At 47.2% G+C, this 27,829-nt stretch overlaps 1 protein-coding gene across 2 annotated transcripts in view; it reads left to right on the forward strand.

Annotated features, from left to right (window-relative positions):
* Window positions 1-27,829, forward strand: part of FLVCR2 (FLVCR heme transporter 2) — a 55,786-nt gene that overhangs the window by 12,531 nt on the left and 15,426 nt on the right. For both annotated transcript variants that reach the window (XR_002074565.2, XM_019427224.2), the window contains exons 2-3: window positions 16,977-17,118; window positions 20,261-20,401. Coding sequence is in view for 1 of the 2 variants with exons in the window: in XM_019427224.2 (XP_019282769.2) it covers window positions 16,977-17,118; window positions 20,261-20,401 (283 nt within the window). In the remaining variant the exon portion in view is untranslated. The remainder of the gene's footprint in view (window positions 1-16,976; window positions 17,119-20,260; window positions 20,402-27,829) is intronic.

Raw genomic sequence — 27,829 nt, forward strand, 5'->3', positions numbered from 1 at the left:
GTGTTTCCTCCTCTTCCTTATCTCTTCTCCTGTCCTTTTCCCTTCTTTCTCCTCCTCCTCTTTTGGCTAAATGGGAAACTTGTCAGAGGACTGGAAATTTGGCTAACACACCTCTCCTGTGTCTCAGAGCAGTGCTCCAGGCCTAACAGGTGCCTACAAATGGATGGACAAATTAATACACAGGGATTAAGGTGACTACTCAGTTGAGAGCTCAGGTCATTGGAGGAAGGGACTGTCATACCTGGATTTGTCTTTCTGATGTGATTCAATCTTAGTCCTTCAATGGAAAGAGCTATGAAGTCCTTACTATGTCCCTTGAACTGTGCCAGACCCAGTGTGGTTGAGAACACCGTGTTTAGCTCTGCTGTATACCCTTGGACAAATCCCTTCAGTTTTCTACGCTTTGACTTCTTTTTTAAGCTGGAGATAATATTGGCTACTGCAGAAGGTAAAGGAAGGGATTAAATGAGGCAAATGGAGGGCTCTTAGCTAGCAGAATTTTTCAGATAAGAAGTGCTAAATGAAGAAGAGATATTATCAGTATTGACATCAGTAAAGGCCATTTTTAAGAGCTGATTCTTTTTTTTTTTCTTGTGGTTTACTTATTTATTTATTTTGTGGGGTGGGATGGGCAGAGAGCGAGAGCGAGAGCGAGAGCGAGAGAGAGAGAGAGAGAGAGAATCCCAAGCAGGCTCCACACTGTCAGCATGGAGCCTAACATAGGGCTCAAACTCATGAATGATGAGATCATGACCCTAGCCAAAATCCAGAGTTGGATGCTTAACCGACTGAGCCCCCCGGGCGCCCCTAGGAGCTGATTCTTAATGAGTGGAGTGACGAGGAGTTGGGTGACTAGGGAGGGTGGGCCATTCCAGGAAGTTTCCAGGCAGTATTGTGATGGAGACTTGTCCCACTTGAGAGCTGCTCAAACTAAAACTGTATATAGGTGTTGGGAGGTGGTGTTATTTTCCCAGCATGTGGTGATGACACCTGTTGTCTGTGATGAACACTTTGGAGTCTCTGGGGTGACCGGGATAGGGGCCAACCCCTACCCGCACAATCAGTCCTCAGTCTCACAAACTTAAGGTTCTACTGAAAGAAGTTGGATGTTCAGGCTTCTCAGGTAGACGCAGCTGTTTTCTACTGCCTGGTTCTTGATCTTTTTCCAGCCGTGCTGTTAACAGGATGTCCTCTCCTTGACTTCAGCTCCCCCCAACCCCCAACATCAAACAGCCCCATGTGGATTTCAGGATAAGGGTTGGAACCCCCTCAGGGAGGATAAAGAACCGTATGGTTAATGTGAAAGCTGATGTTTCCTCTTCTTTCTTTGTTCCCTGTCTCCTGACTTCTCTGCAGCTCAGTCCCTGACCTTAACCCAGTGAAGCACTCCCTTCTCTCGATTCTGCGGGACTAAAAGCCTTTTTCTTTAACTGAGTCGTTCAGAGGTGGGAGGGCTTCCTGCAGGGCTCCGGTGGTCCATCTCGATTCTTCTGCTCTCTGACCTCATTCCAGGCATCTTTCCTCTTTTTGTGCTGTGCGAAAACATTAGCTCAGCTTCTCAGCCCCACACGGTTCAAGATGAGGCCTTGCTCGGGCCTGCGGGCAGATAATAGTGCCATCTGTGTGTGCCTCAGGGGAGACGGGAGGCAGGCCTGGGCTTTGTTTGCTTACCATCTTCTTGGAATTAGACAGTGTGTCTCAGAACCTCATAATGGAGCAGTGTTTGCTTTGGCTCTTGTCTGCTCCTTCTCTACGGAGGAGGTAAACACAAGTTCCTTTCATTTCCTGGAGACCGATTTTGATTAGACGGCTCTGCTGGCTCCAGAGGGGGGGCATGAAGGTGAAGCACAGTTGGGGGTTTTTTCCTCCCCCCGCCCTTCTCCCCTCCCCTGGAAATTCCTGCTTTCTGCCTAAAATGACTGTTGGCATGGCTTGGGCTGCTTTGATGGCTCTGGAGGCAGCTGTCCGTCCATGAGGCTATTTGTTGTGTCCATCTACTCAGAAATGTGGAAACGAGCAGCTGTGAGCCATCGTGTTAAGTCAGGGCCTATTCCAATGGACTGTTTGTTTGGGGTGGTGACTGCCCCTTAAGCAATCTGTGCCTCCTCAGACCTTTGCCCTGGGCTTCCAGTTCAGTGCTGGACATGTTGGTGGAACCACTCGATGAGTTCATTCAGAGGAACATTTCTCCTCTACCAAGGAGCTTGGCAGGAATACAGATCTCTCTCTCTCTTGCCAGTCCTGCCTAGGACACCTAAGGAAGACAGCAGCTGAGCACGGTCTCTTGACTTCTTTCCTTGAGGGCAGCGGAGATCCACCATGAAGTGTGTGGGCCATGAACTTTAGCACCAGAACCACCCGGGGTGTTTGTTGAGAATGCAGATTCCTGGGCACCAGGGCAGACCGAAGGAATTAGCCTCTCTGGGTGGGGCTCAGGAATCTGTGTTCTTGATTCTCTGTCGGGGATTCTGCTGCCCACTCAAGTGTGAGAGCTCGTGGTGTGGAAGCCATGGAACCCGGACCCCAGAGCCCTGCTGGATGCTGTGTTTGGGGTCTCCAGCAGGGCACCTGCCCTCTGTGGGCATCAGCGTGGTTATCTATGGCAAGAAAACCTGCCTCACAGGGTTGCTACCAGAGTTATGTGAGGGAGGGTGTATGTGAAAGCCCTTGGAATCCAACAAGCCCTCCATACATGTGACTGAGCCCACACCTATCCTCTCTCTCCCTATCACACTTGGCCTCTGCAGCACCGTCTGAGGCATCTTTAGATGACAGCCACTTTCCTCATCTCTGCTGCCATCCCTGAAGTTTTTGCCCGCAGGTCCGCCTCCCTGGTGTCATACGTGGGGAACTTCAGCAGCCCCGCCTGGGTCCACTCTCTCAGCCGGTGAGCTGGTTGGGGCCAGCGTCACCCCCCTCCTGCATAGAGGTCAGCCCCCACAAGACCTAGCTCAGAGCACACGGGCCAGAAGAGGCCATGCCTGGTGCACAGCAGCAACTGAAGATATCTAGATGGGAAGATGGAAGTCTGGGGCTCTGATTTTACACTTTAGCTGTCGGGCGTTATCTTCACCTTGCTGAAGGAAGATTCCAGAGGGCTTTCCGGGCTTATCGTCTATTGACACGTCAGCCGTGGCCTCAGGAGGGTGGGGGTGGGGGTGAGTGAAGAATGCAGCTTGACTTAACCCTCTTACTAATCTTTTCCACCTTTTATGTGTGACTAGGCCCCCTGAGAAAATCCCCTCCACTCGTATCCTCAGTTCCTGAACCTTTGAAGCAGGTCCTCAGAAAGAACAGCGGGTGGTTAAAGCCTCTCTCTTCCGGGCTGGCTGAGGGGGGCGTGAGGCTGGCTGAGGGGGGGCGTGACGGGTGAAGATCAGGGCTCTCTGGCTTCTGGAGTGACTTCCTGTCCTCTAACCGTTCACCACCCTGCTTCCCAAGTGTTGCAGGAGTGTCCCTGGCCCTGTCACCAAGAGACAATCTCAGCCTCTGGTCTGCTGGGTGGCCTTCAGGCAGGCACGGTCGGTAACTCTCACTCTATTTGTGGAGTAAGACCGTCCTCCTTGCTAGTGTTTGGTTTCGCAGGCTGTTGTGGGGGGAGATGAAGTTGTTTTCCCAGAGCCCAGATCATCGGCTGGTCTGTTTAGAGGGACTTAAGGAGACATTGATATTCTCTCTTCCCAGTGGACTGCCTTCTGATTCACTGTCCAGAAGGAACTTTGCTAAGAGGTACAGAGTAAGCGTGTTAGCCGTTTTATGATGTCCCAAACACGTGCCTCAGTCATAAAACAAACTCACTGCAGATGATCCCGTCAGGCCCTGGGTCATCTGGAGTCTCAGACTGCGTCTTCCTGGGACGTGTAGCTGTTTGGTGCCTTGTAGAGGCTCAGCGGGGTTCTATGGGAAGAGACCAGGGCTGGGGATGGGGGCATCAGACATCCCAATGTTTACCTCACTGCTCTGTGACTTCGGCCAGTTGCTTAAATCCAGGAAACGGAGAACACAACGTGCCACTATAGGGCTTCACCTGCATTTTGGGTTCCCTACCATTGACCTCACTGGGTTGCCTCGCTGCTTAGATTATGTGCTGGATGTGGAGGTGCCTTGAACACTGAAACATCGTGCACACATTGGCTTTTAACTGCCTCTAAGAAAAAAAGACTCTGGACTTGCCCCATGACCCTCGAGGAATAAAATGGCTTTCCTGGGCACAAATCAGGTGCTCTCTCTTTTGTCAGGCGCCATGTTGTTGGACTGTACGTGGCTTGAAGACCACAGCCTCCATTTGTACCCAGAGCTTGGCATTCTTGCCTTTAGAGCCAGCTCTTCATTTCAGAATAAGCTCTGGTCATTCTGGCTGTAAGAGCTTCTCCAGAACTTCCCCCTTTCTGGAGCATTTCTACTAACTTGAACCTCTTGAGCTGAGACATTCTGCGGCTCCAGGAGTCATGCAGAGCATCCTGATTCCTTTTGATTCCAAGAAGGGGCTTTTGTCGAGGGTTGGCCCAAAGCAGCTTTTCAGTCTGCGTGTACCTAGCATGACTCCTTTCTTCAGTGCAGGTGAATAGCAGGGGTGGTGATGTGATTTTGGAGTGATGGGGGTGGGGGTCCAGAGCTGATGGCCAAGAAAGAATTCTTGAGCTGTCTTAGGCGCAGAAAAAGGTGATTTTACTCAAGCACGGGGACAGGCTCAGTGGGCAGAAAGAGTTGCACCGAGGTTGTGAAGAGTGACTGATTATATGAGATTTTCTATCCTGTGGAGAGGAGGGTGATGTCAGGACTCTGAGAAATCGAGTTTATAGGTTTCTGGAGGTTGCCTTTTTTTTCTTGTAAATCATTAAGATAGTTGCCAGCTGATGGAGACTCACTTCCGGCCTGACTCTGATCTTTATCGGTTAACCACTTGTTTTTCCCTTTCCTTTTGTTCTGGGGCAGCCAGGAATGCCTGAGGAATGTCACAGTCTCCCACCTGGGGGGAGGGGGTTGTTAGCTCCTGCTTTGTCCTCTGCTTGCCTTTGGCTCCCTCATCCCTGGCACCGCACAGAGCCCATTTGGTTCACGTCATCAGGAGACAGGGCCCAGAGTGAGAAGCTTTCTTCTGAGAGCCCGGTGGTCTTGGCCTTACCACATTTCCTCCCAGGCTCCTTACAGTTAGCTCGTGGCAGTGATCAGTGGCAACAGAGACTGTTGGGGCTTGGGCAGTTCTTGCAAAGATGTCGAAGATGTCGCCTTTTCTGTCTCCAAAGTTCCTCCGTCCCCTGAGGGTAGAGGGTACCCCGTTGTCTGTCCCAGGAGTGGCTAGCCCTGTATTTTCCTGCTGCTCCACAAAAATCCATGGCCTTTCCTACAGTGTCCCCACCCTGGGCCAGATCTCTGTCCCTTGCGAGTAACCCGCACACGCTCCCGGCCATCCTGTTTTTGTCTTTTTGAATTCTGCTTGTTCTGGATTGCATCCACACGGGTCCCCAGTTGACAGCAGGTGTTGTGACCCATGAGGGCCAGTGGATGAAGGTGCGCATCCTCTTGGCATGTCTTGGGTTAGTGGCCACACGCTCCGTTTATAGGGGCTCGGCGCTCTTACCTACACAGCCGACTCTTGGGAGCTATGGGGTTTTTGAGACAGTGCAGCACAACCTTTATTGTTTTTATTGAACGCATGTTTATTGAGCATCTACTTTGCTCTGGGTGCCATTCTGAGCGCTGAGGATGAAGGAGAGATTTAAGGGAGGAGGGATGGAGTTCTAAGGGAGTAACTGATGGAGTGAGTAATAGTGGAAATGTCAGGCCAAGTGGGAGGGAGGTGACTTCAGAGCAGGATATTGGGAGATGTTTTTGTGTAAGTAGGTCCCTGAGTAACTCCCTAAATTACAGGGTCGGATCTGATGATGCTGCTCTCTTGGGGTGGTGTTCCATATGGGTGGCTAATAGTTTTCCTGCTGCAAGGCTTAGATTTCTTTCTCTTTCTAGATTTCTCCTTGGCATCACGAGGCAGGGTTAGTTCACTTAGGAAGTTGACTGCATGGACCCAGCCTGTCTGTTTCTGGAGGCACACCCTGAGGAAAGGAGCTGGATCTTTCCATGGCAACTCACAAAACAATAACTTTTCTAGGGCCTGCCTGTGAGTAATCACCTGGGTCTGAGTTTCACCCCTGAAAATCAGAAGGGGAGGGCTGTCACTAAGAAAGTCCAATCTGACTTAGGAGAAAATCCGGGAGGGTTAGAAACCTTTATTATCACAGGAACTACTTTTAGGGGTGACAGCGTGTGACATCGCATGTGCTTTGGGCTGTTCTACCACCATCTGCACACAGGACAGTAGGATGTGTCTGTCGGCTGCTGTGTGGGGACGTCTGGGACAGAGTTGGTGCGACATGACCGAGCATTTGAATAGAGCTTTGCACGTTGTCTACTTCACATGTGAGACACTGGGAGAAAGCGAGGTCTGTGCTCTGCCACTTTGGGTGACCTGGGGGTTTGCGAGATGCCCCCTCGCTTTTTCTCTTTTGCAGCTGAGTCATGGGGAAGCTCTGTAAGCCTGTGGTCTTTGGCCATCAGTGCTGTCAACAAAGGGACCTTTGAGTGGTGAGGACAGTAGCGACCCGGGCTCTTAGTAAAAAGGGAAGCAGAGGAGGCTTCACGTCTGCCCTCACATAGAACTCAACTGACCCTTGACAGATCTCATCAGGACAATTTCAAGAGGAACCCCACCCTGAAAAGGAGGAGTGTGTGTACCCAGAGGCTTGTGGGTGGATGACTGAAAGCAGGCACAGATAGGAGGCTCAGCTAAAAAACAGAAATAAAGCCTTTTGTCAGGATCTCCCTTCCCCGGCTTTTTTTAAGAAAAAAAAAAATATATCTATTTCCCTGTAGAACTCAGACCCTTCCCCTAAACGTAGCATCTTCTCTTTTTTACAGGGTGCTTCTGCTCTTCAGCTACTTTGCACCCCCCCCCCCCCCCAAAGATGAGGAGGAAACCCAGCACCAAGGCTGTAGGTCAAGATCAAGGTATATTAGATAGCTTATAAACTTGGTAGGAGCTCTTTGTCTCCTCCCTTACTTTTTAATCTTTTTTTAAATGTTTATTTATTTTTGAGAGAGAGAGAGAGACAGACAGAGACAGAGTGGGAGCGAGCAGGGAAGGGGCAGAGAGAGAGGGAGACACAGAATCCGAAGCAGGCTCCAGGATCTGAGCTGTCAGCACAAGGCCCAGCGCGGGGCTCGAACTCAAAAACCATGAGAACATAATCTGAACTAACCATGTGCCCCCTCCCTTACTTTTTAGTACTACCAGTTGGTGCTCAATAAATACCAGGTATAGATTTTTTTTTTTAAATGTTTATTTTTGAGAGAGACGGTGAGCGGGGGAGGGGCAGAGAGAGGGGGGGACAGAGGATCTGAAGTGGGCTCTGAGCTGACACCAGAGAGTCGGATGCCAGGCTTGAACTCATGAACCGTGAGATCATGACCTGAGCCGAAGTCGGATGCTCCACCGACTGAACCACCCGGGTGCCCCCTGAGTGTAGGTTTGAGGGTGGGAAGTTGATTGGCCCATGTTCCAGTGGCCTCCGTATCTAATCTTGAGAGCCCTAAATCTGAGGTCTTCTCTGTCTCGTTCCACCTCACGTCTGCGTTCTTTTGGTGGTAAACTCTCAGAACGCAGCTAATTGCTACTGTGCCCAACCTGGTTGCCATCGAGGAGACTGTAAATACTTGAGTTAGGTCTGAGCTACATAATTCTAAGAGTTATCTCTTTGTTTAGAAGATATTTCCCAAGAGTCATCGCTGCCCTTGGCCTTGTGCTGGGTGCATTGTGGGGAGGAGTCACACGAGGCGATGTTAAACGGTGACCCTGTCCTCCAGGTGCTGACAACCTAGCTGGGGAGACAACAACCACCACTTGCGGAAAAAACAAAACAGCAACAACAAAACCCAAACAAAACTCAGCACTACATGAGAATAAGAAATCCCATGGGGTGTAACTAAGGAGTAAACCAAGTAGACTATGGCTGGAGATACCTCTTCCCCTCCAACAGCTAGACCTAGGAGGAGGTGCTTGGATTACGGAATGGAACATTTAAGACTGGAGGAATTACCGGGTGTTTGAGGGCCGTCTCTTCCGTGAATTTCACCCTGCTTATTGGATTTGGAGTCAGCTAGTCATGTGTTTGACTCTTAGTCCTGCTGTTAGAAGCTGAGTGACCTTGGGCAAATCAGAGATGTTTTCTCATCTATAAAAACCAAACTAGGGGCGCCTGGGTGGCTCAGTCGGTTAAGCGGCCGACTTCGGCTCAGGTCATGATCTCGCAGTCCATGGGTTCAAGCCCCGCGTCCGGCTCTGTGCTGACAGTTCAGAGCCTGGAGCCTGTTTCAGATTCTGTGTCTCCCTCTCTCTGACCCTTCCCCGTTCATGCTCTCTCTCTGTCTCAAAAATAAATAAACGTTAAAAAAAATTAAAAAAAACCAAACAAACCAAACTAGACACGATGATGCCAACTTTACGGGGTTTTCATAGGGATTAAATGCACTAACGTGTGAGAAATCATTTGGCACAATGCCTAGCACATAGGAGGCGATCGTTTTGCATTAGTTCTTTTCCTTTTAGTTTGGCTAATAGCCAGCACCTCATCATTTAACCTAATGGTTAGGAGTACAGACCAGTACAGATGGCCTGAGCTTGAAGTCTAGCCTTATCACGTATCGTTATGTGACCTTGGGTAAGCTGCTTCAAATGCCATTTCCTCAATTTTAAAATAGGGATTAAAAGGGGCGCCTGGGTGGCTCAGTTGGCTGAGCATCCGACTTCGGCTCAGGTCATGGTCTCAAGGTCTGTGAGTTCGAGCCCCGCGTCGGGCTCTGTGCTGACAGCTCGGAGCGTGGAGCCTGCTTCGGGTTCTGTGTCTCCCTCTCTCTCTGCCCCTCCCCCCACTCATGCGTGCGTGTGCTCTCTCTCTCTGTCAAAAATAAATAAACATTAAAAAATTTTTTTAAAAAATAGGGATTAAAAGAGTGTGTGTGTGTAGTGTGTGTGTGTGTGTGTGTGTGTGTGTGTGTGTGCGGCTTAGTAGTTCTTATGGTGACTTTGGCATGGTGAGCTCCACGTATCAGCTGTTATACTGTTTTTGTCTTTAAGAATCAGTTGGAAGCTTTCCTAATTTCAGTAGCTGCTGCTTTCTGCATTTCCCTAACCTCTTTTCCCCCAAAGGGCTGAAGAAGTCCAAGAGTGGCCGGGTAGTAGAGGTCCCCAGGATAGTCCTAGATTTGAGGACAAACCCTGTGAATGGGGAGGGAGTCCTAAGTCTTTTTTTTTTTTTTTTTTTTTTTTTTTTGAGAGAAGAGAGAGGCGCAAGTGAGCAAGGGGCTGGGAGAAAGAGAGAGGGAGGGAGAAAGAGAGAGAGAGAGAACCACAATGGGCAGAGAGGGGAGAGAGAGAAAGAGAGAGAAGTGGTGCTCACCTGAAGCAGGGCTGGAGCTCACCCGATGCGCAGCTCGAACTCATGAACCGTGAGATCATGACCTGAGCCGAAGTCTGATGCTTAACTCAGGCACCCTGGGAGTCTTTTTTTTTTTTTTTTTTAAGGTTATTTATTTATTTTGAGAGAGAGAAAGAGAGAGAGAGAGAGCAAGAGCCAGCAAGTGGGGGAAGGGCAGAGAGAAAGAGCGAGAGCGAGAGCGAGCGAGAGAGAATTCCAAGCAGGCTCCACACTGACAGTGCTGAGCTCCTCTTGAGTTGATGAGGTGTGATGACTGTCCCCTGTGACCCTGCTTCCTAACTTCTTGGAGACCTCAGCTTAGCCTTTTAAATCCATAAACCCCCTTGTGAGTTATGGCCTCCCAAATCAATGGGATTGTTTTTGTTCCTGATAAAGGTCTGCTACCTCCTTAATCCCGAGTTGGCCTTTTCAAAAGAAGCCAAGGGCTTGGATTTGGGGCTTTCCAAAACACAGTCATATGAGTGGGCTTTGCGTGCACATTGTTGCTTACCGTGGCATTTCGTAGGAGCTGCCTGGAGCTCCTAGGTGGCTGGGGGCTCACTTCCACAATTAAACTGTTTGCTCAGCTTCAGTGTTTCAGTGCCCCGGCACCCACCCCATTCTCCGTGCTTCTTTCTGGAGGCATCCACAGACTCAGTGCCCGGATGTCCCTCTGAGCCTCCTCTACCGGTCCGAAGGTGCCTCTCCTGCAGAGTGCCTTCACTCTGGCCTACTCCCTTGCATTTGGGACCCCGGAGCCTCTGTTTTCATCATTTTAACCAGACGTAGGGGTAAACGTGTCTAAGTGCCGTATGAGAGTGTGCAAATGTATATGCTTTAACAGCGCCATTTTTGGGGTGTTTAAATGCCCACACCGGTACCCGCCGGGGATGGGCAATGAGTGTTGAAGTCACTTCCGAGTGTTGCACATAATTCCCTACATGTACGTGGTCCTGGGAGACAAAGCATCAGTGGTGGCGTCCCTAATGGTGGCCATGCCTGTGACACTGATGTCAAGCCATGCAGCCTCAGAAGTTAGACACCAAACTTTCCCTGCGGACTTTGTCTGGATTTACAGTTCCGGCCGCATCTTTCCCTAGGTCTGGGCTCACAGCTAATCTGGAAGGGGAGTGATGTGTTCCTGACAGACCAGCTAGCTGAACCCCATGCATTCAACACCCATTTATTGAGTAAGCCCCTGTTCAGTTTACTGGGCACCAGACTCGTGTCAGAAAAATGGCAGAACACCAAAGGATTAGAGGAGTTTAGGGCAGGGAGATCTCTCCTCGCTAGGATAATCAAGGGAAACCCAGGGAAGGAGCTGACGTTGAGATGGGCTCTGAAAGATTAAAAGAAGGAGCCCTTTCCAAGCAAGGAAGCTGCTTGCATAAAGATAGAAACTAGACCATGGGGAGACTGGAATCGTGACTCATCTGATCTGGCCGGAGTACCAGGTATACAGCGGGAAGTAGGCAGAGATGGGACTAGAGAGGTAGTTGAAACTAGGTGAAGAAAACCCAGAGCAGCAGGCTGAGGGGTTTGGACCTCCTTCCTCCCTCTGAGAGGGCTGACTCCTTGTGGTCCCCGAGCAGGGACCTCGTGGCCAGTGCAGCGCTGAAGAATGCACACCTGAGTACATGGCACATGGCAATGGAAGGGAGCTCGCAGTTGCCCATTCAAAGTGGGCTCCAAGGAGGGCCTGGGAGGGTTGGGGACAGAGTGGGTGTGGGAGGGCAAGATCAAGGGTGACTGAGAGAACTGAGAAAGAGCAGTGAGGAGGAAGGAGCTGGGGAGGGAAGATGAGAACCGGGGAGGTGGTTTGTCTGGCTGCCCTAAACAGACCATGCCTCCTAGGCCTGGTAGCTTCTCATGTCCGCCATTGCTGTGAGAGGGTGCAGGGGGAGGGCTGGGCCTATGGCACCCCCTACCTATCTGCTGCACAGTCTGTTCGAAGGAGCTCAGAATAACCCCGAGAGCTAGGTAGTATAACTAGATAATGGTATCTAGTTATGGATGGAACAGGAACAAGGAGGTAAATCCTCTTCTCACGGTCAGACATCTAGTAACTGGTAGAGCTGGGATTCGAACTCAGGTCTTTCTGACCCCAGAGCCCGAGCCCTTAACCACTGTGTTAGAGTGATGATGTCTCCCAGGGCTGTTGAGGCAGAAAGGAAGAAGGGTGAGGGGTTTGTTTTTATTTTATTTTGTTTTCAATGTTTATTTCTTTATTTTGAGAGAGTACGTGAGGGGGAGGGAGGAGAGAGAGATGGAGAGAGGAATCTTAAGCAGGCTTTGCACTGACAGTGCGGGGCTCGATCTCACGAACCCTGAGATCATGACCTGAGCTGAAATCAAGAGTCAGACACTTAACCTACTGGCCACCCAGGCGCCCCTCATTTTTAAATGTACACAACATAGGTGTGAATTTCTCGAGGAGCAAGGTGAGCCCCCCATGAGGTCATCAGGAGACCACGTTTGAAGTAAGACTTCAAGCCCAGGGGCTCTGTGGCAGGGAAAGCTGCCCACCCAGTTAGGGGACATTTTTTACCCTTGGCACCAGGGAGCCGGCTCCTGGGAGCCCTGAAATCCCAGAGACATGCCCAGCCCTGACCTGGTGACTGTGCCCAGGGGAAATGAGACAATGGCCTAGGAATGGCCCAGCCCTGGCACCGAGAGCGGGTCCATCTTTGTCTGAATGGCGGGTGTGCTCCAGGGAGGAATGGGCGGAGAAGGAGGTTGGGCAAGTGAGAACCTGTTTGTTGAGATGGTTGCCTCCTACCGAGAAGGACAGCATCCACCTCGTCAATGGCCTGGGTCAGGAGGGTGAGGTGCCTGGGACCCTAGCACAGGGCTCAGATGGGGACCAGTGGTCTGTCTGTATTCCGTTAGGACCAAAGACCTCACCATAGTGTTGACACAGAGCTTCTTGCCTTTTGTGGAAGCCCCAGGGTTCTCCTTTAATGGTCTGGGCATATTCATGACCACACAGCATTTGGGAGGGCAAGCTTTGTGTTCTGACTCAGTGGTGACTTGGGGCTTTGTTGAATGCCCCATTGTGGTTGGTGATGGGGACAGTGGTTCCGTGGATCTCAGAGGCAACATAGCACGTGTTGTATTGTGCAGTGGATTAAGTGTGGAAATCTTAGCCTCTTCGATGCCGCCTGGCGGATTTCTGGGTTTATTTATGATCTGTCAAATGCGTAATAAGCAAGAATGACAAGTAACGCATTACATGGAGTATGGCCTTTTGCTGTTACCCAGACCCCTCAGGCCGCACAGATGTGTTTTTGACTGTGACCTTTGCTCTGGAGGTACTCATGCCAGTGACACGGCAGTGGTGTTTAGATATCACCCTTGGGTTTGCAGAAAGGGCAGAAATAAATAGAAAATGAACACTGAGCATCCCAGCCTACCTTTTCATCCTTTGATTCATCGCATTTTTGTTAAACACCTTCTTTGGGGTGAAGTGAACCATAGTGAGTAGACTCACAGGCTCTGGATACAGAGCGACTGTGCATTTACACTCAAGCTCTGCCACCTAGGGCTGTGTGACTTTGGGCAAGTCGCTTCACTTTTCTGTGCCTCAGTTTCATTGTCCATAAAATTGGGTTAATGTCACACACCCCTCTTTCTGGGCTTATTTTGAGGATTGAGATACTCTGTGAAAAGCTCCATATTTTACTGATTAGTTTACTAGGTTCTAGAGATAAATGTGAGCCCTGCCCTTGTGGAACTTATAGTCTGATTGGGGAGACAGATGTTAATTGAATAATCATACAAATATAAAACTACCTGTGTGGGGCCTGACCTCGGATGAGACATCAGAGAAAGCTTCCCTGAACAAGTGCGGCTTGAGCTCAGGCCTGAGGGATGTCTGCATTTACCCGGTGAAATGGAGCGGGAGGGCATTCTAGTCTGGCCAGAGGAGCTGGTGTAAAATCCTTGGGCATGTCCAAAATGCTTTGGACATTTGAAAGACAGAAAGGAGGCCGGTGTGATAGAGTCCCAGGGAGCAAATAGCAGACCAGGACCAAATGACCCTATGTGCAGAACTTTGCCTGTGGGTGTGTTTAGATTTTTACTTAATTTAAAAACAAGGGGAAGTTACTGCAGGGCTTTAAGCAGAGGAAGGACATAATCCAATCACTTTTTGCAAATAACACTGGCTGCAGAGCGGGAAAACATCCGGGAGCAGAGCCCCATGGAAGCCATTGGGAGACCCACGCCCAAACTGTCACCCAAGCTTCCTTGATGGGTGATTAAGGATTGCCTACATATGCAAATTACAAGTACTCAGGACAAACCCCAGACCTGAAGGATCACAATGGGGTTGGGCTGGAGACCTTTTCAGGCGACATTGGGAAATGTTGCTATAGGTTCTGTAGAAATGAAGAGAACCTAACTCCACTTTTATCGTATTGTATTTATTTTTCGAACCCTGCTTTAAAAGCAATTTTTAAAGAGTCAGCTCTTGAAGAGCTAAGACTGAGACTGGTTTGACTGTCCATTGTGTATTTTGCCCATGACTTAATATTTTGCTGAGGATGATAAAACTAGGACATAAACCAAGTCAAACCGGTTAACGATGACTTTTCATCATTTACATTCATGGCCTGGGTCTGGGTTTTGTGAGTGCAGGAGAGGTGCCTGGGTAGCACCCTCCCATCTCTTTGATTTAATCTCGTATTGACTTGGGCTGCAGGTCTCTGAGTTTTACTCTTGAGGTGTCCTTAAAAATTCATGACAGAAGTTGAATGGGTGAAAATACAGACTTCTGTGTTGGCTAGTATCATACCAACGTGTCATGGGAGATGGAAGGTGAGGTCAGGTTCTGGAGTCAGAACTGGTTTAGGAGGCCAGCTCTTCCACTGGCTGCCTGTGTGACCCTAGGCAGGGTGTGGACCATCACTGTTTCTCATTGTTGTCTTCTTTGTAAAGTTTCTTGGGTTAAATAAAAAGGATAAGTTCTGTTAGATACCCAGTGCACCGTAGATGCTCAAGAAATGAACAGCCATCCTCCCTCCTCTCCCCCGTACATATTTATTTCCTTACCACTCTGAGTCCAATGTGGTTTGTAGAAAGAACATGGACCCTAATGGGCAGACCCGTGTGATACTGACAGCTTTGTGTAGATGAGAGTTTTCCAGCATCTGTCCATTCATCCGTCCATCTGTCCAAGTAGCCAACATGACTGAGCACCTACCAGGGGATAGACTTGAGAAGTGGGAGCCAAGTAGAGCTGTACCCTCTCACTGAACCCAACTCTCAAGAAGCAGGAATAAATATGTCTTGAAAAAACAAAAGACGCAGCAGTTGACAATCCAGTCCCTATGTTTTTGCTTGCCACGATGCCCATGAAAGTATGTCCAAAGCCAGTTCCCTCCTGGAGAAAGGGTACCGAGGCAGTGTTGCTATCTGGCTGGGTCACCACAGGCCCCTACAGCTGGTTGCTGTGTCCTGCTGGCTGGAGAAGGTGTCCGTGCTGGATTTGGGGGTAGAATAACACTCACTCAGGCCTAGTGTATAGACTGAGAATGGAGTCCAGTCTCTGAGGGATCAGGTGTGTAGTGTGGAGCCAACTGGGAGAACTTACTTCTCAAGGCAGAAGATTACTGAGGCTTGGTTAGCTTGTATCAGGGTCCTTTTGGGAATGAAAGAATCACAGAGCCTTGAATGATCTCTCATATCTTCTCTCATTCTTGCAAGAGGGACCTTCCGGGGTTCTGTTCCATGTCTAAGTCTCCAACGCTGAAGTGTGTAGGAGGCCAGCTATGACCTGCAGGGGCCCTGTTTCTGAGCTGTGGCAGTTGTATTTGTTCCTTTGTCTAGGGCTGGCTTTTACCCCTTGAAGTCTTGGAGATAAGCACTTAAGAAGCTAGATTCAACTCTGGCAAATCATTGTGACCAAGGATCAGATGAGGCTCCAAGGATATCAAATATCTTCTCTTCTGGAAAAGCCTGCTCATGTGGCCCTTTCTCAAGGCTCTTAGCCCTGGAGGGCCGTGCCAGGCCCAGTGGAGGAGGCCCTGGCCTGAGAGGCCAGGAGATGTGTTTTCTCATCCCAAGTCTGCTAGAAGTCCTGTGGCCCTGAATGAATCACTTACCTTCCAGAACTTAACCTCACTCAGCCGCCACTTGGCCCTTTAATAATCAGGTTGTACTAGAGGATGACAAAGGAACTTTCAAACAATACTATTGTGTCATTTCAATCCACAAATATCACCATTTGTATTATCTTTTGTGTCTCTGTTTTAAACTCCCTGCCCGACTAGATTATAAAGCTCTTTGAAGGTGTGAACCCTGTCACATACCTTGGTACCTTGGTACCTTGGTAAAATATCTAGCAGAGTACTTTTTCACATAGTAGATGCTTTAAAGATCTGTTTGATTTCTTGATTATATATTGGCATACTTGGAAGACCCCTACTCTGAGCCTATTGATGATGACTTTTGCAACAATGCCGGAACTGAGAACCACCATCCCAAGTGGTTGTAACTGACAGGCTGGAAAACCAATCAAGGTGGTCAGCAGATCGGAAGCCGGTGAATGGTGTTATAGCGTGGCATGAAAGCATCTTGCTTTCTACCTGCAGTTCCTTTCAAGTACACTAACAGACAAGTGGGACCTTAAGACAAAAGATTTCCTCATCTTCCTTCACTCTTGGAATTTGAGGCTTGCCTGAGTTCTCAGGCTATTTTCCACTTCCTGCCTTGGTATTATGTGTGTCAGAAGGGCTTTCGGGAGTTGTGCCACCTGTATTCACTACTGAATCAAGGCATTTCTGACCTTCGAAACACCCAAGTCGTGTTATCTGTCAGGTCACTGGAGTTTGAACTCTAAGACAGGTATGAGATATGTTAATTTGTTGGTGTGTGTGTATATGTGTGTTTATAGCCAGTGTTCAAGTCCCTGTGTCCTGTGTGTATATTTTTACGCAGTGGCATGTGACTTCACACTACAGATGCTTTGTAAATTATAAGTTATTTACCCAGTGAACTTAAGCTTTCACATTTGTGAATGTGGTAACAACTTTAGGCTGTCATCTCCTACCGATTGCAAGTTCTTGGGGTTGTAGGATGTAGAATTTTTCCCTCAACCTGTCTCTCAGCTCTAGGTTGACAGATCAGTGAAATGAAAATTCAGTGAAAAAAAAAATCAGCATTGTTTTTGGTCTACTATAAAGATGGAAGTATTGGAACGATTGTTCATTAGTCGGTAGCTAGAGAAGAGCCAGCCTGTATTGAGAACCCCAACTATGGTTTTTTTTTTCAGTAGGTATTGCTAATTGGGATGGTCAGGGGTATGTTGTCAATCAACAAAAAGAGTTGAGTTGTCAATCAAAAGAAAGATCTCTCTGGTATTTTGAGAGGGGGAAACAATCCCTGTTTGGGTTTTAAGAAGGACTGGAAGTTAGGGTTTATGTTTCTTATCAGGAGTCTCCTTAAATTTGTGCTGTCACCTCTTGGCTGTTGGAAACTGTGATTGATTGTCTCTGTCTTCTATAGCTTGGAATTGCAATTGGGTTCTTGGTCCCTCCTGTTTTGGTACCCAACATCGAAGACCAGGACAAGCTTGCCTACCACATCAGCATCATGTTTTACATAATAGGAGGCGTGGCCACTCTGCTTTTCATCCTTGTCATCATCGGTAAGGTCGTTAGTACACTGATGGGGGGACAGGAGGCAGGGAGGTTCTGCTGACTTGGGTGGGGGCCTTGTGAACATGGCCCTAGAATGCCATGGACATTTATAGAAACTGGAGGTCAGGCTTCTAATGGTCTTCAGATATCTTAGCCCATACAGTGCTAGCTGGTCCCGTGTACTTTATTAGCTGCTCAGTAAAGGTGTAACTGTAATTAACCAGTTCCCCAATAAAACCTCACCAGAATTAACGGGCAGGCTGCTGACCCTCTTGATGAAACCCCAGTGAGTCCTTATGATATATATCACAGACACTGTGCTAAGCATGCCTGATCTCCTTGAATCTTCAACAGCCCTATGAGTGAAGGTACCCTTATCAGTCCCATTGAACAAAGAGGAAAAGGAGACTTAAGGCGAGGTAAGTAAAAAATTCAAGATTAGATAGCTAGTAAGTGGCAGAGATTGGATTCAAGCCTAACCTTGTCTATGTCTAACTCTATACTTTAAATTTCTGAAACAAAACATAATAAAACAGAATTGATCTGCAAACACTAAGAGTCTCGTAGATTCACGTGAGAATGCCTGGGGACCATGTTTTTTGAGGCTTTAAAAAAACTTATAAGAGGACTACATGCTCATTAGGGAACTATCTAGACAATACAAAAAAAGCATAAAGAAAAGAATAACCAGGGTGCCTGGCTGGCTCAATTGGTAGAACATGAGACTCTTGATCTCGGGGTTTAACTCATGACCCCTAGATCAAGAGTCATATGTTCTGGGCGGCTGGGCGGCCCAGTTGGTTAAGTGTCTAACTTCTGCTCAGGTCAGGGTCTCATGGTTTGTGAGTTTGAGCCCTGCATCGAGCTCGCTGCTGTCAGTGCAGAGCCACATCACATCCTCTGTCCTCCACTCTCTCTGCCCCATCCCCCACCCTTGTGTGCTCTTTCTCTCTCTCAAAACTAAATAAACTTTTTTTAAAAATTAAAAAAAAAAAAAAAAGTCCTCTGTTCTACTGACTGAGCCAGCTAAGCACCCCCTTCAGGGTCATGAGTTCAAACCCCACGTGGTAGGTCGACTTACTTAAAAAATAATAGTAAAATAGGGGCGCCTGGGTGGCTCAATTGGCTAAGTGTCTGACTTCAGCTCAGGTCGTGATCTCATGGTTTGTGGGTTCGAGCCCCACATCAGGCTCTGTGCTGACAGCTCAGAGCTTGGAGCCTGCTTTGGATTCTGTGTTTCCCTCTCTCTCTGCCCCTCCCCCATGCGCTCTCGTGCACTCTCTCTCTCAAAAATAAAATAAACATTAAAACTTTTGTTTTAAATGAATAAAATAATTAAAATTAAAAAAGACTAACTATTAACTTAACCCGTACTAGTTAATCACAACTACCAACCTCAGATAACTATTACTAGTTTTATGTGCCTGTGCATTTATTTAATCATGGCTGTATTGGTTAATACGTTTTATAATCTCTTTTATCATCTGAGTGATATTACATGTGCTGTGATAAATTCAGAAAGAGCGTAGCAGAGGCTTTCATTGTCAGTTAGTCATTAGTCTTTAAAGGTTAACCGGCTAACATTCCATCTCACGGGATGAAGGTTTCGCTCTTCCCTGCCATTGTCACCGTCAAAGTGAACACAGTTTTATAATCCTGTGGCTCATTCCCATGTTCTCTTTGAGGCATTCTCTCCCCGGGGTCCAAGATGAGAAAGTCTGATGTCTGATGGCCTTTCAAAGCTGGTGGGGTATCTTGGGCAGACGACTTGCTGTTTCTGGGAGGGTGAGAAGCTATAGGGCTGTGGGTGAAAGCCACAGAACAGAAAGAACAGTCCGATCTGGGCCCCTCTTACTCAACCAGACTTTGAGTTTCAAACTGCAATGTGCCCAACTTCGGATGCTTGTGTTTGTAGCAGATGAGGGCCTGGGGCTTTGCCTTTGAAGTCCTTGGAGGCAGGACATTTCTACATTCTCGCATTTTTACTATCAAGCCAGATAGTGGCCCGTTGAGTCAGGAATTGAAAAATCTCATCTGGATTCTGGTTCGTGGCTGCTAGGTCCTTGAACAAACACTTGCTGTTGCGGAGAAGGAATAACTTCTTGCCTTGCTTTCTTTCCCCTGCTGCAAGGGGAGGTGAACAGGCAAGACAATGGATGAATGGTTTCTAATGGCAGGAAGTTATCCAGGACTATTTCTGGAGAAGGAAGAAGCAGGGCTCTGATGTTAGGGCTGGAAAGTTTTCTGGGCGGGGTGAAGATCTCTTTGATCTTCAAGGGAGTAAGCCTCAGTTCCAGAGCTTCCTCTAACTGGAGTTAGGGGCATTCTCATGGCATGTGGGGGAGGCTACATGCAGCTTACCTGGATGCAACTGGGGGGGGGGGGCAATTTAGCCAAACAGCTGGTTAAACTTATCTGCCCCCAGAGAACTGAACAGCGATCAGGGCCGTCAAATCGATTGTACCAGCTGTGCTGAAAATCGAACATAAAATGAATGACTTCCCCACTGTCGCTCCCCAGTCCTTCCTGTCATGGTGACCACTCCTGCAGGGGTATGTGTATTAATCCTCTTGCCTCTTCATGAGGCACATATCAGACTCAGACTCCGACAAACTAGGAATGGACTTGAGGTTTTTTCAGTACAAGAAGATCTTTTCACTTATTCAGGAAGTATTTATTGGCTGCCGTGTGCCAGGCTCTGGGCTAAGCACGGGCAACACAGTCCGTTCCCCCCCAGGAGGGGCTGCGGTGCTAAGCTATTCACTGGGCTCACTAATCCCAAAGCCTCAGCTCTCACTTCCTTTCTACCCGTGTACTACTAGTCTGTTATTTTCAGTGCTCTGCTGTGTGTTATTTGCTGCTTATTTGGGGACTCCTTGATCCTCGAACACTGCCTGGGAGGCCCAGCGAGTGCACCATCCAGAGGCCATTAAGAAAAACAAAAAGTCATCAAAGGACCACTCACTCAGCCACAGGCAGTGAGAAACAGCTTCAAGAGAGTGGGGGCTGAAGGATTTAATGGAAGATTTAATATTGCCTTTTTGCGTTTTAGCTGATTCTCAGATGAGGGAGCCAGCTCCTGTCCATGTGTTGTCTCTGCAGGGGTGGGGCTACAAGGATTTGCAGTGATCTCTGTTTCTTTCCTTTCAGTATTCAAGGAGAAGCCTAAACATCCCCCCAGCAGGGCCCAATCCCTGAGCTACGCCCTGGCGTCCCCTGATGCTTCGTACTTAAGTTCCATTGTCCGGCTCTTCAGAAACCTCAACTTTGTGCTGCTTGTCATTACCTACGGTAAGGTGCACGTGTGTCCAGGAACGTCCTTAAACTGAGAATGTAAGGCCAGAGGCCCGATGTGTCTGTGTGTGTTACTCTTTCCAAATCCCAAATGTGTGTGTAAAGTCATTGCTTTGGCTCAACCAAGGGAGTCAGCTGTGCCTCAGGGCCTTTGCCTGTTCTGTAAAGTTCTTCTAGAAAACCATTCCTTCCCACGTCAGGTTGTCTGGCAAAAATGCCTGCTGATTCTCCAAGTCTCACCTGAGTATCACTGCTATAAAGCAGTATTAGGTGACCTTTACCTCTTTTATTGTGCTGTTCCTGGTACATCTTAACACTCAACATTAAAAACAAAACAAAACAAAAAACACTTCCAGGGGGCCTGGATGGCTCAGTCAGCTGGGAGTCTGACTCTTGATTTGGCTCAGGTCATGATCCCAGGGTCATGGGATCAAGCAGTGCATTGGGCTCTGTGCTGAGTATGAAGCCTGCTTAAGATATTCTCTCTCCCTCTCTCTCTCCCCCCTCCCCCCTCCCCCTTTGCCTCTCCCCCACTTCTCTCTCTCTGTCTCTCAAATAATAAAAAAATATTAAAAAGAACATTTCCAGGTCTGTCTTCCCACTAGACTGTGAACACCCTAGGAGTGGGGATTTATGGCTTTTCATCTTTATAGTTCCTTAGCAGTGGCCATCCTGGTGGGGATACTCTAACAATTGTCGAGTGAGTGAATGAATGAATGAATGAAGAATGAATGAGTGCATACATGAATTTTGCCACAGGAACTACTCCTCAACCAACCCTCCTTCATCTTGTAACACTGACTCCTTTTTTACCTGAATGCAAGACAATATCCCTGTTTCATTTTACTTTCTTGGCTTTTGGTAAGATACATTTGCACATTTATGCTGGTGTATTGGCTTTCCTTTTTTTTTTTTTCTTTAAGTTTATTTATTTATTTTGAGAGACTGAGAGGCAGAAAGAGAGGGAGAGAGAATCCCAAGCAGGCTCCGTTCTGTCGGCCCAGAGCCTGACGCAGGGTTCAGTCTCACAAATGGCAAGATCATGACCTGAGCCAAAATCAAGAGTCAGATGCTTAACTGACTGAGCCACCCAGATGCCCCGGCTTGCCTTTCCAACATGGTGTTTTCTGTGGCTCCTTTCCAACCTTTACTAAGAATGGAGGACCAGGCAGGGGCAAGGGCGGAGCTTCGTGGCATTCCATTAAAGAGGGTCTTTACAGACCCATTCAGCTATACGGCTGTCCAGCCTCCATTTGGCCATTTAATCTAGTAGTTCGTTTGATTAAAATCAAGAGTCAACAAGTGTGTAACATGCTTAGTAACCATAAGAAAAAAAGAAATAAGATTGGTTTGACATAACTTATGTTTGGTGAAATCCCAGTTGGTGATAACCTTACGTTTTCTGATGGGTCGCAAACCTTGAATTTTAAAGCAACAACAGCATTTACTATGTGCCAAGACCTTTCATGTATGATTTTATTGGACTCCCGTCACATCCCCATTTAACAGATGAGAAAGCTGAAACTCAAGACAGATTAGGTAAGTAGCTCAAGAACACACAGCTTCGGATTGTCAGAGTCAGGATGCAAAGACAGGTTTATCTAACTGCAAAGCCTACATGCTTAATGCCTATACCCATTTCTAGAATTGTGTCAGAGTTTCCTGTTAGGCTTATCATGTACTTTATCTAAATTAAAGTGTTTATCTGCTGAGACACTAGGTAAGAGGTAGTATCATCCCCAGTAGAGGCACACACCTGTTTTTCAGTCATTCGCAAAAAAATAAGCGACCTCTCACCTAGAAAAGTGCTAGATGGGTCTTCAAGGTCTCAGGTCTCCATTTCTCATTCTCTCCAGCTTTTCAGTTCTGAATACGTCTCTGCATTCAACCACAATATAAAGACAAAATTTCCAATATTTAAGATGCCCAACTAAAGAAGTTATATGAGTTGCCCATCACTGGAAAGTATTCAAGTGTAGATGGGACCAGTCACTTAGTGGGGATATTGTAGAGAGTATCGGGCTGTATAGATGGACAATAAAACCAGATGACCTTTGGGATCCCTTTCTTAGTGAGGATTCCATGGTTCCAAGAACTTTCGCTTTTCCTCGAGTTAAACATCTCAAGTGTGTTGACCTTTGATGACCATAAACCTTATTGCATCTGATAACAGGGTTTTTTTGGGGCCTCCCTTGGGATTCTGAGGCAGATGAGTGCTTAATAAATATTTCCTATGGAAGAGAATGATGATGGTGGTGATAACTGGGCAATGATCTCATTCTAGAGGCAGGGGAGCAAAGCAACTCCTCCTCTTTCCCTCTTGCATGGCTGTTTGCTGATATGGTCTTTAATTTGGCAGAGTGGTTTTAAACTTCTGGACACTCATCTATTGGGTTAAATGATCACACAGGAAATAGATAGGGAGGCACTTCTGGAATGGTGGGGTGAGGACCTTGGATAATCTGTTCTATCATAAAGCAAAAAGTACAACCGGCAAACATTGTCAAAATCAAATTTTCAGAACTCTGAAACAAAGGCTTGCAACAGCCCAAGGGACATTTATTTAAGAAAAAATGGCTGAATAATGGTAAGAACAGTGAGCTTTGTGTTTTAAGTTGCCCTATTCCAATCCGCCTCTCCCAGTCTCTGTGGTAGCCTTGACAACCAGCAGCCTCGCAGCCGTGGTAGTTGTGAGAACTTAGAACCAGCAGCCTCACAACCACCGGATGGGGCAAAAACAATTTTGGAGCTCTCCCAAAAGCCCCATCCCTAGGTGATTATTTGATATCCGACGGTTCCTTAGAAGAACCCCATTCAGAGGACTTGCCTTTATTTAACTTGACTCAGAGCTTGCTCTGTGGGAAAAGCACTATTTCCAGGGCATTTGTTGAAAACAATCCCTGTTTAACATCATAGCTGCCTAAGGGAATAATACCAGTTGGGGGTAAACAGGAGGCTGGCCAAAAATCTTGCAAGGGAAATCTAGAGACTGAGACGTTCAGAGGGGCTTTGGAAACCTCTGACATATTGTTAGGAATCTAGAAGTCCACATGCACCTGCCCAGGGAAGATCTGAGAAAGCCCTAAACTCTCACCTCTGGCCCACCTTGAGGCTCTACGCGAGGAGGAAGTGAAGGCTAAGGCAGAGTTGTCACGTGCCTGCTGGAGCCTGGAAGGAGAGGCCCAGCCCCCACACAGAGGATGTCCTGGGCAAAGGTGGAGACTAATTAGTTTAAGGCATTTAAAGAAATCTCTGTCTAAACATTAGCTCACCAAACAGCAGCAACAGCAACAGATCCTGGCGAGGGAGGAGAATCTCATTTCCAGAGTTGATATGGTATTTAAAATGTCCAGCTTCACCTAAAGATTGTGAGACATACGAGTATGGCCCATACACAAAGGGGAAAAGGAAAAAAACAGTTAAAAGAAACTGTTCCTGAGGAAGCCCAGATGTTGAACATAATAAAGATTGTAAATCAACAATATAAATACACTCAAAGAACTAAAGGAAACCATGCCTAAAGAATGAAAGAAAAGTAGAGAATAGTGTCTTACTAAGTAAAAATATAAATAAAGACAGGGGCAAAAAGGAACCACATAGAAATTCTGGAATTGAGAATACACTAACTAAAATGAAATATTCACTGGAGAGCTCAAAATCAGATTTGAGCTGGCAGCAGAAAAAAAAAAATCAGTGAACTTGAAGACAGATCAAATGAAATTATCCTGTTTGAGGAACAGAAGGAATGAAGAATAAGGAAAAATGAGCAGAGACCCTGAGACCTGTGGGAAACCATCAAGCAAACCAACATATGCATATTGGGAGTCCCAGGAGGCTAGGAGAGAAAGGGTGGGAGTAAATTGTCATTGAAATTGAGATCATGCTAGCCCAAAAACCCCAATTCATTTCTGAGTCTTTGGGAGCATTTGATTCCATGGTGTATCCATAGAATTTATTAACTTTTTGAATCAAAGGCCTAGGGTTATTCCAGTGAGAGGGAGTGAAACTAATCTGGATGTTTGCATATATGCCCATTTCATTATAGTCAGAAAACCGCAAGCCTTTTTTCCATGTAGATAATTGGACTTGGCAGCAAGGCTCTTGGCCAACAAGGAAATGATTCTTAGGCTTAATCACAGATTTGGAAAAAGTTTTATTGAGCTATTATTGTGTGTCAAGGCACCACGTTAAGTGCTTTACATGGATTATCACATTTTATCTTCAAAACAAACCCATGACATAGGTTCTTAAGTCCATTGCATTTTTATACATGAGGAAACTGAGGCTCTGTTTAGTTCTTTGCCCATAAATGGACACCTAGCAAGCAACAGAGCTTGGGGTTTTGTGTTTTTTTTTTTTTTTTAATGTTTATTTTAGAGAGAGAGAGAGAGAGAGAGAGTGCGCATGAGCAGGGGAGGGGCAGAGAGAGAGGGGGACAGAGAATCTGAAGCGGGCGTGTTGACAGCAGGAAGCCCAATTTAGGGCTCAAACTCATGAAGCGTGAGATCAGGACCTGAGCCAAAGTTGGATGCTCAACTTTGGAGCCACCAGTCACCCTGCAACAGAGCTGGGATTTAAATTTCTGTCTGTCTGACACCAAAGCCCATTTTCGTAACCACCATGCCATTTTGCCTCCCCATGCAGAAAGGAGCATCTTAGAAACAGAGCCAGAGTTCTTTTAGTCCCACTTGCCTGAGTGGTCTTTGGGTCTAACTAGGGGAGTATGTCCTTCCTCACATTCAGTTTTCCAGACCAGTTGCCAGGGGGTTGTCTTCTTCTAAGTTGCAGATCTAGAGTTCTGGGGTTTTTGAAGCAGGACCAACTTACATTGACCAGCCATCTTTGGGATTTGGAAGTGACGGGGTGTTGGCCTTAGTGTATCTGTCTGAGGTTTATAGGTCATGTAAAGGCAGTGTTGGGCACTGAAGCCACCCAAGAATCTCTGTTCTCTTCCAAATTAAATCAGTGCTCCAAATTATGAACAAAACAAAACAAAACAAAACCCTCTATAAATTCAACTAGATGCTTTGAAGCCCTCCAGAATTCCCCCCACCCTTCTTGCAGTTTCAGGTTGGGCTTTGAAGAAGAAGATGGTTCATACTTTTTATACTGTACATTTGATGTTCTGTTCTCTGAATTATATGCACTTAAGAGCATGCAGCTAGAATTGAGCAGATGATAGCATTTCATGGGCACATTTGCTGGACGTGGGTGGACATATCTTAGAGTAAGAGCCTCAGGTGCTGGAATGGTGAGTTTAGAGTTGGCACATAAGGAATGAGGAGTCTGAGTTTTGATGTCAGCTCTGCCAATTACTGAGAGTACCTCCTTCACCCATCCTGTGCCCATCCTTTGTCTCTCTAGTTATCCTCCTCTTGGAAAATAGGAATCAAATTTGCTTCCCATAGGAGTGGAAATGAAAGCTTTTAAAGCAATTGCAAATAGACGCTGCATGAATCCATACTGCTGTTGTGTTGGTAAATTTGCTGATGTCCTACATACTTTCATTGGTCTGAACTGGATTTCACCAAGTAGGGAGTAACTCCTGTGTAGATGGCGGGATGTCCAGTATTGTCTTCATAATGGCTTTCCAAGTGCCTCTCCAAGCTGCTGAGTCAGCTGCCCAGAGCAGACCCAGTGAAGGCTTTGGAGGGATTCCAGGGGCTTTTTCCTGTAGGCCTCTGGTCAGACCCTTAGAGGGAGGTTTGAGAGATAAAATAAAGGCTATCTGGCTAAATTTGAATTTCAGATAAACAGCACATTCTTTTCAGCATAAACATAAACAGGTCTCATTCAGTATTTGGGACATATTTATGCTAAAAAAATTGTTATCTGAAATTCAAATGTATTTGGATGTATTGTGTTTTTTTAAATGTTAATTTGTTTTGAGAGAGGAAGAGTGCAAGCAGGGGAGGGGCAGAGAGAGGGAATCCCAAGCTGGCTCCAGTGCAGAGCCCGACTGTGGGCTTGATCCCAGGAACCACAAGATATGACCTGAGCTGAAATCAAGAGGCAGACAGATGCTCAACGATTGAACCACCCAGGCACCCTTGTTTTTGTTTTTTCTAAATCTGGCAGCCCAACTTAGAGGGGAGGGGAGCAGAGATGGGGTTGTGTTTGATGTTGCTGAAATATCACAGGAATAAGAGACCATGTCCTCCTCTAGTAAAGGGGAGAAATCCCTTCTCCAAGGTTGGCAATGCAGGAAGACGCAGGGCTGGAACCAGATTCTCCACAGATCTGCCAGAGTCTGGGGTCAGGGGGGGTCTTCAGATGTGTATCAACAGAGGGTGTGGTGGGAGTGAAGAAAAGAACCTTTCTTTGGCTACCTTCTCCTAGGGTCCCTAGGCCTTGCTTTCACATGGCCTCCTCTGCTGTCTTATCATCAATGGCGTAACAACTGCCATGCTGAAAAAAGTTGTTGAAAAGGCTCCTCTTCTAGAGAATGTCCTCAAAGGGACTACTTTTCCATGTTATCTCCCAGCCTTGCCTTCAGCGATGCTTCTGAATAATCTTTCAGTGTTGGGCACCCAAACTCAGAGCTTCAAAGACACCTTCCCTTGGGGCTCTCAAGGGCTTTACCACTGTCCCCACCTCCATAGGTGCTTTATGGCCCCCACTAAGATCCTGCTTAAGAGTGGGAATAATAGCCTTCTCATGATTCCCTGGAGCTTTGCTGAGGTCAGGCTGGCCCTTTAAAATGAGGGTTTACTACAAGTTAAGGAAGGACAGAAGGGGAATGAACACACAGTATCCGGAACCTAGAGATAGAATCTGGGATCAGTGTTTCCCAAGCTTGCCTGATGATAGAATCCCCTGGGGTGTTTGTTTGAGTGTGTGCCTAGATTTCCTTGCCTTTCTTCTGGACATTCAGACTCCCGAAAGTCTGGGTGAGGGCCTGGGAATTTGCTCTTAAAAAGCATTCCAGGTGATTCTCGTTTGCAGCAGGGTTGAGGACCTCTAAAGTAGGTGTGTTATGGGTCATTCTCATGGTCACGAAGTCCCTTCCCATCCCAGCTGCCACCATGTTAACCCCAGCACCTGGGAGCATGGGCCTGGTCTTTGATCTTCTGTATTCCCAAGGCCATTTATTCCTGAGCTCTAGTGAGTCTAAGAAATGCCCAGGTTTGTTTGTTTGTTTGTTTGTTTGTTTTTGTTGTTGTTGTTGTTATTTTAAAATTGAAGATTCCTAGCTCCATTCCAGGAGGATCAGACTTAGTAGATTCAGGGTGGAGTCTAGGAATGTGCATTTTTAAACTCTAAAGCCTTCTAATGCCAGTGGTCTCTGGACCACAGTTTGAAAAACAGTTTGACAAAGAAGAGAAAGTGATGACACATCCTTTCCTCCTTCCTAAATCCCACCTCCTCAGTGACAGGGACTTCTCCCAGGTGACTGATACCAGCCATGACCAGGCCTTTCAGGGA

Source organism: Panthera pardus, unplaced genomic scaffold (genome assembly GCF_024362965.1).
Source record: "Panthera pardus isolate Hobbes unplaced genomic scaffold, ASM2436296v1 HiC_scaffold_24, whole genome shotgun sequence".
NCBI classification, from domain to species: Eukaryota; Metazoa; Chordata; class Mammalia; order Carnivora; family Felidae; genus Panthera; species Panthera pardus.